General features: G+C 49.8%; 2 protein-coding genes and 1 long non-coding RNA gene across 6 annotated transcripts in view; 2 read left to right on the top strand and 1 right to left on the bottom strand.

Annotated features, from left to right (window-relative positions):
* The window catches only part of LOC137477900 (uncharacterized), a 30,895-nt gene that overhangs the window by 17,303 nt on the left and 648 nt on the right, over positions 1-12,944 (bottom strand). Inside the window, exons 2-5 of one of the 4 annotated variants that reach the window (XR_011001262.1) lie at positions 11,792-11,904; positions 11,253-11,418; positions 9,723-9,877; positions 1,698-1,801 (exon numbers count right to left, since the gene is read on the bottom strand). This is a non-coding gene — a long non-coding RNA (uncharacterized lncRNA). Of the gene's footprint in view, positions 1-1,697; positions 1,802-9,254; positions 9,308-9,722; positions 9,878-11,252; positions 11,419-11,791; positions 11,910-12,944 lie in introns of those variants that run through there. The other 3 variants (XR_011001261.1, XR_011001260.1, XR_011001259.1) reach the window with 3 other exon arrangements.
* Positions 4,985-7,357, top strand: SLC18A3 (solute carrier family 18 member A3). Its single transcript, XM_068197269.1, has one exon. The coding sequence runs from the start codon at positions 5,117-5,119 to the stop codon at positions 6,701-6,703; it is 1,587 nt and encodes a 528-aa protein (XP_068053370.1). The 5' UTR covers positions 4,985-5,116; the 3' UTR covers positions 6,704-7,357.
* Positions 11,801-12,944, top strand: part of CHAT (choline O-acetyltransferase) — a 28,988-nt gene continuing 27,844 nt past the window's right edge. The window contains exon 1 of the mRNA XM_068197270.1: positions 11,801-11,963. Coding sequence (XP_068053371.1) covers positions 11,901-11,963 — 63 coding nt within the window. The 5' untranslated portion in view covers positions 11,801-11,900. The remainder of the gene's footprint in view (positions 11,964-12,944) is intronic.

Raw genomic sequence — 12,944 nt, 5'->3', positions numbered from 1 at the left:
GCATGAGGAGAATGTCCAGCATGATGGAAATGCACATTTGAACAGTCAGCAAACCAAATTGCCAATCTAACATAAATTTTAAAGCCCAAGAAACTATTTGTGAGCATGTGGAAGATGTGTTTCCTGCTATCACAGTTCTGAAAGGCTGTTAAACAATGAGGAATTTGATTTGGACTGCAGCAAAGCCCCAAAAGTTGAGCAGAGATGAGTAGCTAGTGGAGAAGGATGTTAAAAATCAGGAGCATCCAAACATTCATTCAGCTCCCGTTCCCTGCAAAACTGGATTAGAAATTAACTTGAAGAGTCTTGGAGCAAGGACAGATTCTGTATTTTTACAGCTGAAAAGATGAAGACCAGGATAACTTTGGGGGAAACATATACTTTTGTGGTGGGGTGGAGAACATTTTGACAGCCTTCCACAAAAGAGCAAAGACATGACAGGACAAAAATGGTCTTCAAGGACCAGGAAGAGAAGCAGTCATTGGGAGGAACAGCATCCTCCCAGATTTTATAGCTGCTTCTTGCATCTCAAAGACCAATGCCACTTGTCATCCTTGTGTAGTCTGGGACTAACACAGCAAATGTTTGAAGGATATAAAGAAGAGAAAAAAGTGGTTTGAGTGGATGCACACAGTAGACATAGACTTAGCAGGAACAAAACAGGAAAAGAAATTTCAGACTGAACATCAGGAGACTACTCAAGCCCTGAATTTTATTGGCCAGATAGGTATTCTCCAAGAGGGAAAGTGGAAATTCCATTCACTGAGCTATTTACATATTCAGAAATTACTTTGTCATAGGGAATACCCTGTACTTTTAGAGTTGGAAGACATGCCATCATTTACTAGTTTTCTTTTAACTCTAAATGAAGAACTGTCTATTACAACTATCAAGAACATCAACTATTGCTAGAACTGACATAAACTTAGACACAAATCCTTGAATTGTTTTTTCTCTTATTTTCCCTATCTTCAGCTATTTTTCCTTCCCCTCTAAGCACAATTTCCAAAGAGTGAAGCAGCATGAAGTATGGCTGTAACATTAATTAAAAAAACCCACCCTGATCATTTTACCATTCCTCAAAGTATGACAACCATTAATAAAAAGCAGTTTTGCCTATTGAACAAAGTTTTTACAGAAGTGGAAGGGCACACTTTCATGTACAGTCTCCATCCCACATTACACCTGCATCAGACAAGAACTTTTGACAGAGTTACAAGATACATGGTCTCCCCAGAAGGCTGTGGCTAATCCTGCTAATCACAAAAGAACCTGTGGTTGGAGGGGCTCAGTCTTGTCCAGCCAGAACTGCCAACCAGCCCAGCTGGAACCCAAAAAGCAGGACCAGGGGCACCAAGCCCTGCCTGGCCCAGTGCCACCTCATGGCACCACAAGCCACTGGCAGGACTCCCTCTTTCCTCTGCTTTGCAAAGCTCCCCTGTGTGCTTCATGTGCTTCTGTCTGTACTGTGTGTCCGTCTGCCTTGGCAGCAAAGGTTTCAGAGCCTAACAGGAAGAGCAGGAACCTCAGCTACTACTGACACACAGCAGTATGTTAATGGATAATGCAAAATACCCACTGTTTTCTCGATCATTACATTCATGACAATAACTTATTGGCTGCCATTTGACAGCCTGACCATTTTCTGCATTTCACAAAAATGCATTTGATATTAAGTTGTTGAAAATGGACCTTACCTTCAATCTCTTCCATTTTCCTCTACCACACTTCTAAAGATTGTAACATACTTGTCAAAGTAGGTGAGCCTCTCCTGTTTGGCAGAATCAGATTAGCAGGTCTTCTGATCAAAAAAGGAACATATAATTAGTTCAGTCCTAAGTGCTAAAATGTATTGCCATATCCTGAAGAGGGCAAGCTCTCTACTGCACACATTAAGTACTCAGGCTATTAGGAGTATTAATATTTTGCAGACCTGGAGGACTCTTAACTCTCTGACTCATTGTGTTTGGACACCTCATAGCAAAACTTTTTCTCCTGTGAAAGAAAGGTTCCTAAGGATGCACAATTAACTCAGTTCTATTCCTGAGAGCAGAGTGCATCACAGCAGTTGTTGCTTCTCTCTCTCTTTTTCTGTAAAATTGCCCTGATAAAGCATCAAAAACAACTGTCATTTCAAAGCACAAGGACTATCAATTCAGTAGGCAGCAGGACAAGAAAGAGCAGACTGTACACAAGTAATTTTATCTGTTTAACTACTTATATATTTATTCTGATGTTTGGAGAGAAACCTCTCTGATTTTTCCAAAATTCCCAATGTAGGTATGTCTTTATAAACTGAGTGTTAGAAATGTGATCAACTGGTCATACTAAACCCCACTTCACCCTTACATTCAATTTAAACTGATACCGTCATCAGATATAAAGGTTTATATGCTCACATATATATTTTCTAGGATTTTTTCTGAAATCTTGAAGATCCTAAGTATAGTTTCTCTTCCTGGGCCATGGGCTCTTTTGGATTCAATAATAAAATCCTTTTTATTACCCAACAGTCATCCTGAGCTATTTTTCCTACTTCTACAGCCTCTAGAACAAATAAAGTGGTAAAAGTCTTGGTGCAGTCATCCCTGTCCTTTATACAGATCCAAAATCTTCTCTATCTCCTTGATATTAACAGTGGCTTTCCAAACCCACATGTTCTGCACTGGAAGACAAATGAAGTACATCACCTCCTCCACATTCCTCCTCTTAAACTAAATAATTGTCATATCTCTGGATTTTGGGATAAAAGCACAAAATTTTAAAAGTCATCTTATTTCACCTTAAAGTCCCTTCCCAAATAGAATTATAAATTTCTAAGCCAAATACCAGGGAGACTTTTTTTAACTTTAATTTACTGTGGGTCCATCAACTTTGACCACACTCAAAGGTACATTTTCTCCCCATTAGTTCTGTCTAGTCAAAGAAGCTCACGTAGTGATGACGCATCTCTTGCAGATAAAGGTATCCGCTGATTTGATTTACTAAGGAAGCTAAATTTATTATGCAACATTTTACAAGTATAATTCTGCTTTCTCTTGATGGTAATAAATTCGATATCAACTCCCATGAGACAAGAGAACCAGTCCTTTTATTATCCAGACATGACCCCCAGAGCCAGATTCCATTTTAGAGACGGGAAATGACCATATCTCTGATTAAAAGGGAAACTTTAATCAAATAAAGTGCCTCATCAAGCGAGAGCCAAGATTCCAATAGTCCTGACTGCAGCACAGCAACGATCCAATGTCATATCTGCCCCAACCCATTACTGCCTACTGCAAACGTGATATCCATCCTAAACAGCAGGAGCATCCTTCAGCCATTTCCTCATCATCTGGGTAGCTGCTCCTCCCATGCTCACAGTCCTGTGTAGAAACATGTTCTCAAGAAAGCTACCCCAGGGTCTGTTTGAGGAATCAGAGGAGGATGGACTTTGTAGTGTTTAGTTTGATTTTTTCCCAACTAAATCAGTCTCACAGGTGACAAGTATCTTGACACCATGCAGCCAAGTGCAGCAGCCTTGGCTTTTAGCTCAGTACCCTTCCAGTTAAACTCTTCTATTCCTTCAGACACTTTCCTTCTACACCCTGAAATTAGCTTTTGAAGCATTTAGGATAATAGCTTATTTAGAGTCCCAGGTCAAGAGCTTTATCCCAATTGTCAGTGGTGCATTTCTGCAGTTTTACAGTGGATATAGTAAATGAGAAACAACAGTAATAATGACAATATTGATGTCAAGGACTATTGCTATTTTAAATATTCTCTAAGGTTCCACTTCTGTGTAAGCACAATTGGATCTGTATGCCACTCCACATAGGGATCCAACTTAAAGTGTTTCTGGCCATCTATAATGTTTTCTTGCAACAGAGCAAGATCCAGCAACTGACAGATAAATCATCTCCCTTTCAGCTGTGGAAGCCCGGCTACGCAAGCAAATGAAGTTGCCCAAACTCCACATCCATTCAGGAACCAGTCGGCTGAGAGATGGGTTTAGTTCATACAGCCTTCTGCAGAGATCCTCCTTGGATCAGCCCACATGTCATTTCTGCTACAGGAGTACCGATATGCTGCTTTGTGCTATGGAGTACTTCTCAATATCAAAGCCCCTGCACCGGGTGAGGCTCCTTGCTCCGCAGCCCTTCCAGCAGCCACACTGGCCCGACAAAATGCGGGCACTGTGTAACAGAACCGCACTTGAGGATTATTTCCCTGGCGTTTGCCTGTGTGTCAGAAACACGCTCGCACGCAGAAGACAGTTATTGTGTGGCTCTTTGATTTCCAATGAAGCTTCCGTGGTCTCACGCCCCCCCCCCGAGATGGGGGGCTCAGCCCAGCCCTGCCAGACCCGTGCCCGATTAGCCCAAGTCTCCCCGAGCGCCCCTACACCCTGCCCCGGCCAGCTCTGCCGTCGCGGGCGGACCCGCGCGGCCTGTTGGGGAGCAGCCCCGAGCAGCCCCGAGCAGCTCTCGGGTTAGACGGCAGCAGCACAGCGGCAGAGCCCGCAATCGCCGTCCCCCGCAGGCGAGCCGGGCGCCGCTGAAGCAGCGGCGACGCAGGGCTGAGAGGACACGGGATCTCTCCCGCAGCACCGGCGGGCGCACGTCGTCCCGGCCCAGGGGGAAGCAACGGAGAGCTCCGGGACGCTGCCGGGGAGCCGGGCTCGCTACCAGCGATGCCCGGACGTCCGCAGCCAGCCGCGCCGTCGGGCCCCCGCCTCGGGGGCGGTGCCGCGTCCCCACCGCCCTCCCAGGCACACCCCTGGGGCGGAGAGCCCCGGCAGCACCCCCGCCCCGCGGACCCCTTACCGCGGCGGGCAGGGCTGCCGTCCCCGGCGCGGTGCAGCGGGCGGGGCGGGGCGGGGCGCGGAGTGCGGGCGGGCGGGCGAGCGAGCGGCGGGGCCGGCGCGGTGGCGGGGGCGGGTGGGGTTTCCGTGCGCGGCGCTTATTAGTGTGGTGATGGAGGATCAGCCCCTCGGAGCCGCCTGGCAGCGGCGGCGCGGGCTGACGGCAGCCGCCCGGAGGTGAGCGGCGGCGGCTCGGGCGGCTGAGGCGGCGGGGCCGCCCCCGCCGTGCCCCATGCGGGCGGCGGGGCGGCGGCGGCGGCGCTGAGGGCGATGTCGGAGGCGGGGGGCGCGGGCCGGGCGCGGGCCGCCGTGGAGCGGCTCTCGGAGGCGGTGGGCGAGCGGCGGCGGCGGCTGGGCACCGCCATGGGGGAGGCACGGCGGCAGCGGCGGCTGCTGCTGATGGTGGTGTGCGTGGCGCTTCTGCTGGACAACATGCTCTACATGGTCATCGTGCCCATCATCCCCGACTACATCGCGGCCATGCGCGGCGGCGGGGGCACCGCCGGCCCGTCCGCGCCCGCGGGGGGCAACGGGAGCGGCGGCGGCAACCGGAGCCTTCTGCCTGCGCGGTACCCGCCGGCCTCGGGGAGCAACGAGGACGTGCAGATCGGGGTGCTGTTCGCCTCCAAAGCCATGCTGCAGCTGCTGGTGAACCCCCTCAGCGGCACCCTCATCGACCGCGTGGGCTACGAGGCGCCGCTGCTGGCCGGGCTGGCCGTCCTGTTCCTCTCCACCGCCACCTTCGCCTTCGCCGAGAACTACGCGACGTTGTTCGCGGCGCGCAGTCTGCAGGGGCTGGGCTCTGCCTTTGCGGACACCGCCGGCATCGCCCTCATCGCTGACCGCTACGCCGAGGAGCCGGCGCGGAGCCGCGCCCTGGGCACGGCGCTGGCCTGCATCTCCTTCGGCAGCCTGGCCGCCCCCCCCTTCGGCGGCGTCCTCTACGAGTTCGCGGGCAAGCGGGTGCCCTTCCTGGTGCTGGCCTGCGTCTGCCTCCTCGACGGGCTGCTGCTGCTGGTCCTGGCGCCGCCCGGTGGCACCGGGGCACGGGCCAACATGCCTGTCGGCACCCCCATACACCGCCTCATGATTGACCCCTACATTGCCGTGGTGGCAGGGGCCCTGGCCACCTGCAACATCCCCCTGGCCTTCCTGGAGCCCACCATCGCCAACTGGATGAAGGATTCCATGGGGGCCAGTGAGTGGGAGGTGGGCCTCACCTGGCTGCCCGCCTTCTTCCCCCACGTGCTGGGCGTCTACGTCACCGTCCAACTGGCTGCTGCGTACCCACACCTGCAGTGGTTTTACGGGGCCCTGGGCATGGCCATCATCGGTGCCAGCTCCTGCTTGGTGCCCGCCTGCAGGAATTTCGGGCAGGTCATCATTCCCCTCTGTGGCATCTGCTTCGGCATCGCCCTGGTGGACACAGCCCTGCTGCCCACCCTGGCTTTCCTGGTGGACGTGCGTCACGTCTCTGTCTATGGCAGCGTCTACGCCATTGCAGACATCTCCTACTGTGTGGCATATGCTCTGGGGCCCATCGTGGCCGGCCAGATTGTGCACACCATGGGCTTTGCGCAGCTCAACCTGGGCATGGGGCTTGCCAACGTGCTTTATGCTCCTGTCCTTCTCTTCCTCAAAAATGTCTGCCAAATGAAACCCTCTCACTCAGAGAGGAACATCCTCCTTGAAGAAGGACCTAAGGGACTCTATGACACCATCAAAATGGAGGAACGCAAAGGCATGGGCAAAAGCCTCCAGCCAGCGGGCGAGATGGATGAGAACAGCATGGGTTCTTACCACAGAGACCTGAAAGGGGTGTCTGAGGAGGACTCATCCGACTATGAGTACAGTTAGGTTCCCCCATGTGGCCCAGACCCAAGAGCAAGGAGAGACGTAGGAGAGAAGCAAAGCGGGGGATGAAAATGTTACTGCATTATGTTTCTGTACTGACGTGCAATATCTACAGTTTAACCTTTGTCATGATGTAATGGCTTTCTTCTAGACTTACTTTTAATCGGTATTTCCCTCAGCGTTCTGGCAAGGTGGAGGGGGTGGAAAATGGAAGACAATACTGAAAAAAAAAATTGGAGTAATCATTAGCAGAAATCTGAGGGGATCTGTCAAAAAAATCACCAAAAAGAAAACAAAAAACCCAACAGCTTTGTAGCTGGGGTATAATTGTGCAGAGTGTTCTCAAACTGAAACTGTGTGTGACATACTGTATATCTCTGTAAAAATTACAAGAAAAGCAAAAAAGTATGTGTAAAATTTCAAATGGTGTATTCAGGGACTTAGTAAATCTTGTGTACATATACTCAGACTTTCAGTTGGTTTCCTATATTTAAGAAGAGCAACAGCTATCTCATTTTTTCTTCCCTGGGAATAAACTGAAGTATTGTACCTTTTTTTTCTCTCTTGTGCTGCGCTCCGGTAAGTGCAATATGCTGTATTATGTTGAAGTCCAAGTTACAAGAATAATATGATCTGAATAAACAGAATTGAAGGGGACCAATTGTCTTTTGTTTTGTTTTTGAGGGCTGCTTGAGGGAAGGAGCTGGCTGTGCTCAGTGTAACCCCTAAAGTAACAATTTCACAGAGCATAATTCTCACTAGCTACCAAAATGTCACAGGAGAAAACCCCAGTACAAAACGTTCTCATTCATTCTTCACAACATAACGGGTCTGAGCAAACAACGTCGTGCTGCAACCGTGCTACTGCTTGCTTTAAAACAGCTCCTTGAATTCTCATGTGAATTCAATTTTAATTCCCCACAATAGTGAATTTCAATTTTCTAATATTTAAACAATTATGTCACCAGCAGTTAGAGGTACAATACTGGAAAGTGCCTTTCTCAGTGCTAAATGCTGCCCGAATTAAAAGGCACCCACCTCAGTGACTCGACAGGGATTAAACAAAAACAAAAGATGGGTGAAACTCTTCATTGAAACATTTGCAAAGAGTGAAAATCTCCGATTCATTCACAAGGGAACCAGACTGCATAATTTGCCCTATAAATTTCTCTTAATATAAAATAAAGTCGTTTATTTTAATTCTTCACCCAATAGGAAACAAAATTAATTACTTGTAATCGCAAGAAGGGTGCAAAGACATTTACAAGCGGCCATAGCACCTATTAAAGGGCTCCCACCCATCCCTGGAGATCTGGGCGCCGCGGAGCAGCGGCCGGTGGGTTCCGCTGAGCTGCGCGGGACGCACGACTCCGCAACTCCCGCCGGGGAGGTCGAGTCGCTGCTCAGGCGGCGCAAAACTGATGAAGACAGCAGGATGGCGCTTTGGCACGGGGGTTCGGCGAAAGAGCAACGGCCACCGTGGTGTGAGGTACGACCCACTTCCCTAAACCGCAGCCGCTTCTTTGTGGTAAGCGGCAAAAGCGGAGCGTCCCCCAGGCTGCCGCCCGCGCTGCCTCCCCGAGCCGCTGCTGCTGCCGGCCCCATGGCAGCTCCTGCAGAACCCGGGCCCCTCCCGGGACCGCTGCCGCCCCGTCGCGGCTTCCACCCTTCCCCGCCGTGGTGCCGGCAGCGCCGCCCGCCCGTTCGGCCACCGAGCTTTCAGGAGCCGCAGATGCCCCACGGCGACAGTTCTCGACACCGGCGACAATCCCTGTGGCAACGCGGATCTGCGAACACAGCAGCCCCTCGGGGCTGTACTTGCCGCTGCCGAGGCTAACCCCGACGGCCCTAAGAACTCCGGCGAGCCCGGCTGTGCCCGACTGCCGCCGCCCGCCCTCAGGGGACACGGCCGGCATTGGGCGCCGCAGCCGCACGGGCACAGCGGGCGGGCAGCAGCGCGGGCAGCAGCGCCTGTTGCGCGCAGCGGGAGGGGCGGCGGGGCAGGGCCGGGCCGGGCCGGGCCGGGCCGGGGAGGAGCCAGCGGCGGCACAGTTGAGCCGCCCTCCGCACGCCCCCACCCAGAGGGGACCTGGCCGTGGAGGAGGCGGCGGTACCTTGGACAGAGCCGCCGCGACTTGCAGAGCCCGCCCGGCAGCCGCTCCGGAGCTCCCGACGAGCAGGTACGTACGGGCGGGCGGGCTGCGCGCCCCGCGCCTGCCGCTGCCCGGACGGCGCGGCTGCGGGAGAGCCTGGGGCCGGGGAGAGCCTGGGGCCGGGGAGAGCGGCAGCGGAGGCGGCGGATCCCGCGGAGCCGAGCCAGCTCCCTTCGCCAAACTCGGCGGGTTGGGCGGCACCCACGGGGCCGCCCGTTTTGCCGCCGCCCGAGCGTCCCGCCGCGACGGGTGGTACGGGAGGGAAAGGGCTCCTTCGGGGCTAAGGCTTAGGAAGGTTTCGGGACGTACCGGCAACCTCCGGCGGAGCCTGAGCGCTCCCCGACGGGTCCGGCGCTACCGTGGCCCGCGGGGAGCTCACGGCCGGCGACAGGGCGGTTCCTGCTCCGCTGGCAGTGTCCACTGCCGCGGCAGTGCGCGCTTCACACGTGTACTCCTGACAACGCGTACATTCCTCTTAACTTCAAGCATAGGTTCCTGAGAACTTAAAGTTTATCCTCCTGATAACACTGAGAGCGAGGATGAATGGATGGGTACTGAATGTATTGCCCCAACACCACCATATACTGCAAGCTGCCTCCTGAGTCCATCATGTCAGGAGAGCTCAAGTATAAGCACATAGGCTCATTTTAGTCCTTCTCTGCTATCTGCTAACGGAGAGATCAGCGCCTTTTGTTATGGATTTGAGTTACTGCTCTGAGCTGTGGGGAAGGCCACCCGGCTCCCCAGCCTGCTGTGACTCGCAGCCACCGTGTTAAGCCGCTCACCCTGTCCCTCTAGCTAAGCCAGCCGTAAATAAAAACAGCTAGGATTATTTTTTCTTTTTTTGCTTAATAACTTTGAAAATGAACCTCACAGCTTTCTAGTGAGCAACTTTGAAGTCATCTTGAATTTCTGCAGGATTTTCTCCTGTGTCAGTTTTCTTCTCCTTTATTAAGCAAATACAGGATTGGGTGTGATGCTAAGCTGTCAGCACTTGAACCAGGGACAAAGCTTCCGTTCATCCCTGCAATTGAGAAAAGCACCGTTCAGGCTACCACCTCCAAACTCTTTATCACACTGTTTTTACAGATACGCAGGGCTGTTAGTAGTAGCACTTCCCAGAGACACTGAGCAAATATAGACTTTTAATCAGTGTGACACCATATTGCAGTTTGACAAAAAAGCATAAGGAAAGAAAGAACAAAAGTCCCAACAAAAAGAATACCAGCAGGATTTTTCCTTTAAGGGAGTACAGTTTGAGGGGCTCTAAAGACAAAATGGCTGCTCTGCATTTGAATGCAGGTGGGAGGCTGGGGCCAGCCCATAAACAACTGGGCAAGCCAACAGTCTTCCAAGAGTTACAGGACGTACATTATTTGAGGTGCTTTGAACCTGTGTTTTAGGAAGAGAGTGCATGGCTTAGTGATGAGCCCTGTGCAGCACACGAGAGGGAGCGGAGCAGTGCAGTGAGTTAATGTGGCCTTTCCATGAGAGACATCGTCTCTCACCTGGGTTGAAATTGTAAGCAGATGACAAATCAACACGAGTTTGCTGCGTGGCTCATTGCAGGGCCCCAGGGACATCTCTCAACCTTATACAACCTATTTCACAGCACATGGCCCCACTGACAGCCAGTGCAGGACAGGGAGAGGACAGGATCAACACAAGGTGTCAGTGACCACATACACATTTGGCAGAGCCATGCTGAAGCTGCAAGGCTGCAAAAGCCAAGCTAATTCCTCAGGAGAGGAATAATCCACAGCCATCTCTGCCTATTGCTAAACAGAACTCTTCAACTCACTTTCATACATTGCAGAGTTTAATCTAAATTATTCTTAAAAGCTGTTGTAGAAATAATTTCCGTGCCCTGAATGTAATAATTCCAAAGATTACAGAAAAAAATAATTTTCTACATAGTCAACACATGTTGTCTTTTATCTTTTGCATATGCACAGTGCAAAGTAATTAAAAGAAAACCAAAAAACCTCTAATCCATCAAGAGCTGACTGAACACAAAAAATTCCCTCTGCTTTAGCTGTACTTATGTACTGTCATAATTGAAGGCCAATTAGTGGTCACTAGTATATCAGAAGAAATATGCGTGTCAGATAGTTTATTCCTGCACAGAAAAGGAGTGAAGAGGCATCTTCAGAAGTGAAAACCAGAATAAGCACAGTACCAGAGAGACACCAGTGGAAGTATTTGCTCTGTCACAGATCACTTTTGTGACTTTTAGCAGGTTAAGCTGTCTCTCTGGATAAGTATATGCTATTTGGAAAGACTGCTCTACGAAGCGGCTCGAGCCCAGCGTACAGCACCCCTTGTCAGCCCTTCCACAGCCTTCACAGGCAGGCTCACAGGGTCCCCCAGCCCAGACCTATGCCCCAAAGCACTGGTACCCTGTGAGATTCCAGGCTGCAGAGGACAAAGGCACATCTCCATCAAGCTCTTTTTTACATCTTCTAGCACCGCACCTCACTGTACCCATGGAGCAATGCCATGAAAAATACATTTAAAGGCTGTGGTGCTTTCTTATAAAATGGTAAGGGGAGGAAATATAAGATCCTAATATAGAAAACTGCAACGTTACCTGTGTCAACATAACTACATTCAAAGAAAAGTCCCCTCTTTCCTCCAGCTAAAATATAACAGTAATACAAAGCATGCAGATTATGCCACAATAAATTGCAAAGTAAATTACAGTGACAAAATAAACCATGCTGAGAAGGGACCTTTTATGAGCATCATATAGTTCTGAATAAATAAATTTATAGCAAATTAGACAAACAATGTCAGAGCAATCTCCACAGGGCTCAGTTTAGCTACTTTGAATGTTGTACTTCTATTTCTCTTCAGGTTTGCATTCTGAAGCTTCTGTATGTGTTTGTGCAGGGAATACTCCCCTCATACATTTTGGTTATAAATAATGGGTACTGACAGGACTTTAAATCTTTTCTATTTCCAGAACTGAGGCATCAGGCTCCATAAGTGCCCCCAAGTGACTTCAATTTCTGTCCTCAACGAAAGGTACCAAAAGAAATGCAGGAATGCCTGACCTAGAAAAAAACATGCAGAAGAACGAGAAAGATACATACAGTAAAGATGAAAGAGTAAGTAACTCTTTCTGGGAAAACAAAAAGGAAAAAAAGAAGATGACTTAACAACTTTTAATTCTGTAAATTAATATAATAATTGTAACCCAAGCTCTGTTGTAGAGCCAATTTCTTCATTTCAGGGAACACCAGTTATCCTGCAACAGTTTATAGCCAGAAACCTTGATTTAACACTAGTGCTTCTCATCTCCAAATAAACTTTCTCCCAACATCCTCTGAAGAATTACAGTAAAATAAATATCATTATACTACAAATATTTTTATACTACAAAGTCAGACATGGCATGAAATTATTCATACTAGTACAGCACTATTAAACTATCACATGTGATTCATTTTCAAGCTGGTTTAGAAGGTGCTGGGTGTGTATGCCTGTCAATAGTCAGCCTCCAGGGTTTTTTTCCTAAGCAAGTCATGAACTACACAGGAACCTTACCCAGAAAGATTGGACCAAAGCCAGGTATCAGAAAGAAATACTAGTTAGCACATATGTTTCCAATGACTGAGAAATCAATGACAGAAGAAATATGTCTTGACTAACCTGTAGAATTGCCATTCTTTTATTTCTGGGTGTATTACAGGCTAAGTTGGATTTGCATTTCCATTAATAACAGGTAATCCTGTGACACTTTTCATGAGCATCTAAAATCTTTGGTTTCTAGACAGGGAACATAATGCAGCACTGACTTTTCTGTGGATGTCAAAAGGCAGAGCTGGTACTTGAGCTCAGAGGACACCCAGTCCCTGCCTACTGTTCAGAGCACTTCCTCCACGCCCTCCCTCCCTGCGTGCACTGAACTAACTCTGAGCAGCAGGTGGGACAGGTAACTGCTAATCCTTTCTTCCACCCAAAATCACACTATGGCCTGCAATCCTACTAAAATGAATGTCCATTACAGCAGGAACTAGCAACAAAATCTGAACGTTGCGTACTTTTGGAGATGGGCAAAAATCAAATCAGAAAAATAAAGCCACCAG

Source organism: Anomalospiza imberbis, chromosome 8 (genome assembly GCF_031753505.1).
Source record: "Anomalospiza imberbis isolate Cuckoo-Finch-1a 21T00152 chromosome 8, ASM3175350v1, whole genome shotgun sequence".
In the NCBI taxonomy this organism is placed as follows: domain Eukaryota; kingdom Metazoa; phylum Chordata; class Aves; order Passeriformes; family Viduidae; genus Anomalospiza; species Anomalospiza imberbis.
This window is presented reverse-complemented; position numbering and strand designations above follow the sequence as displayed.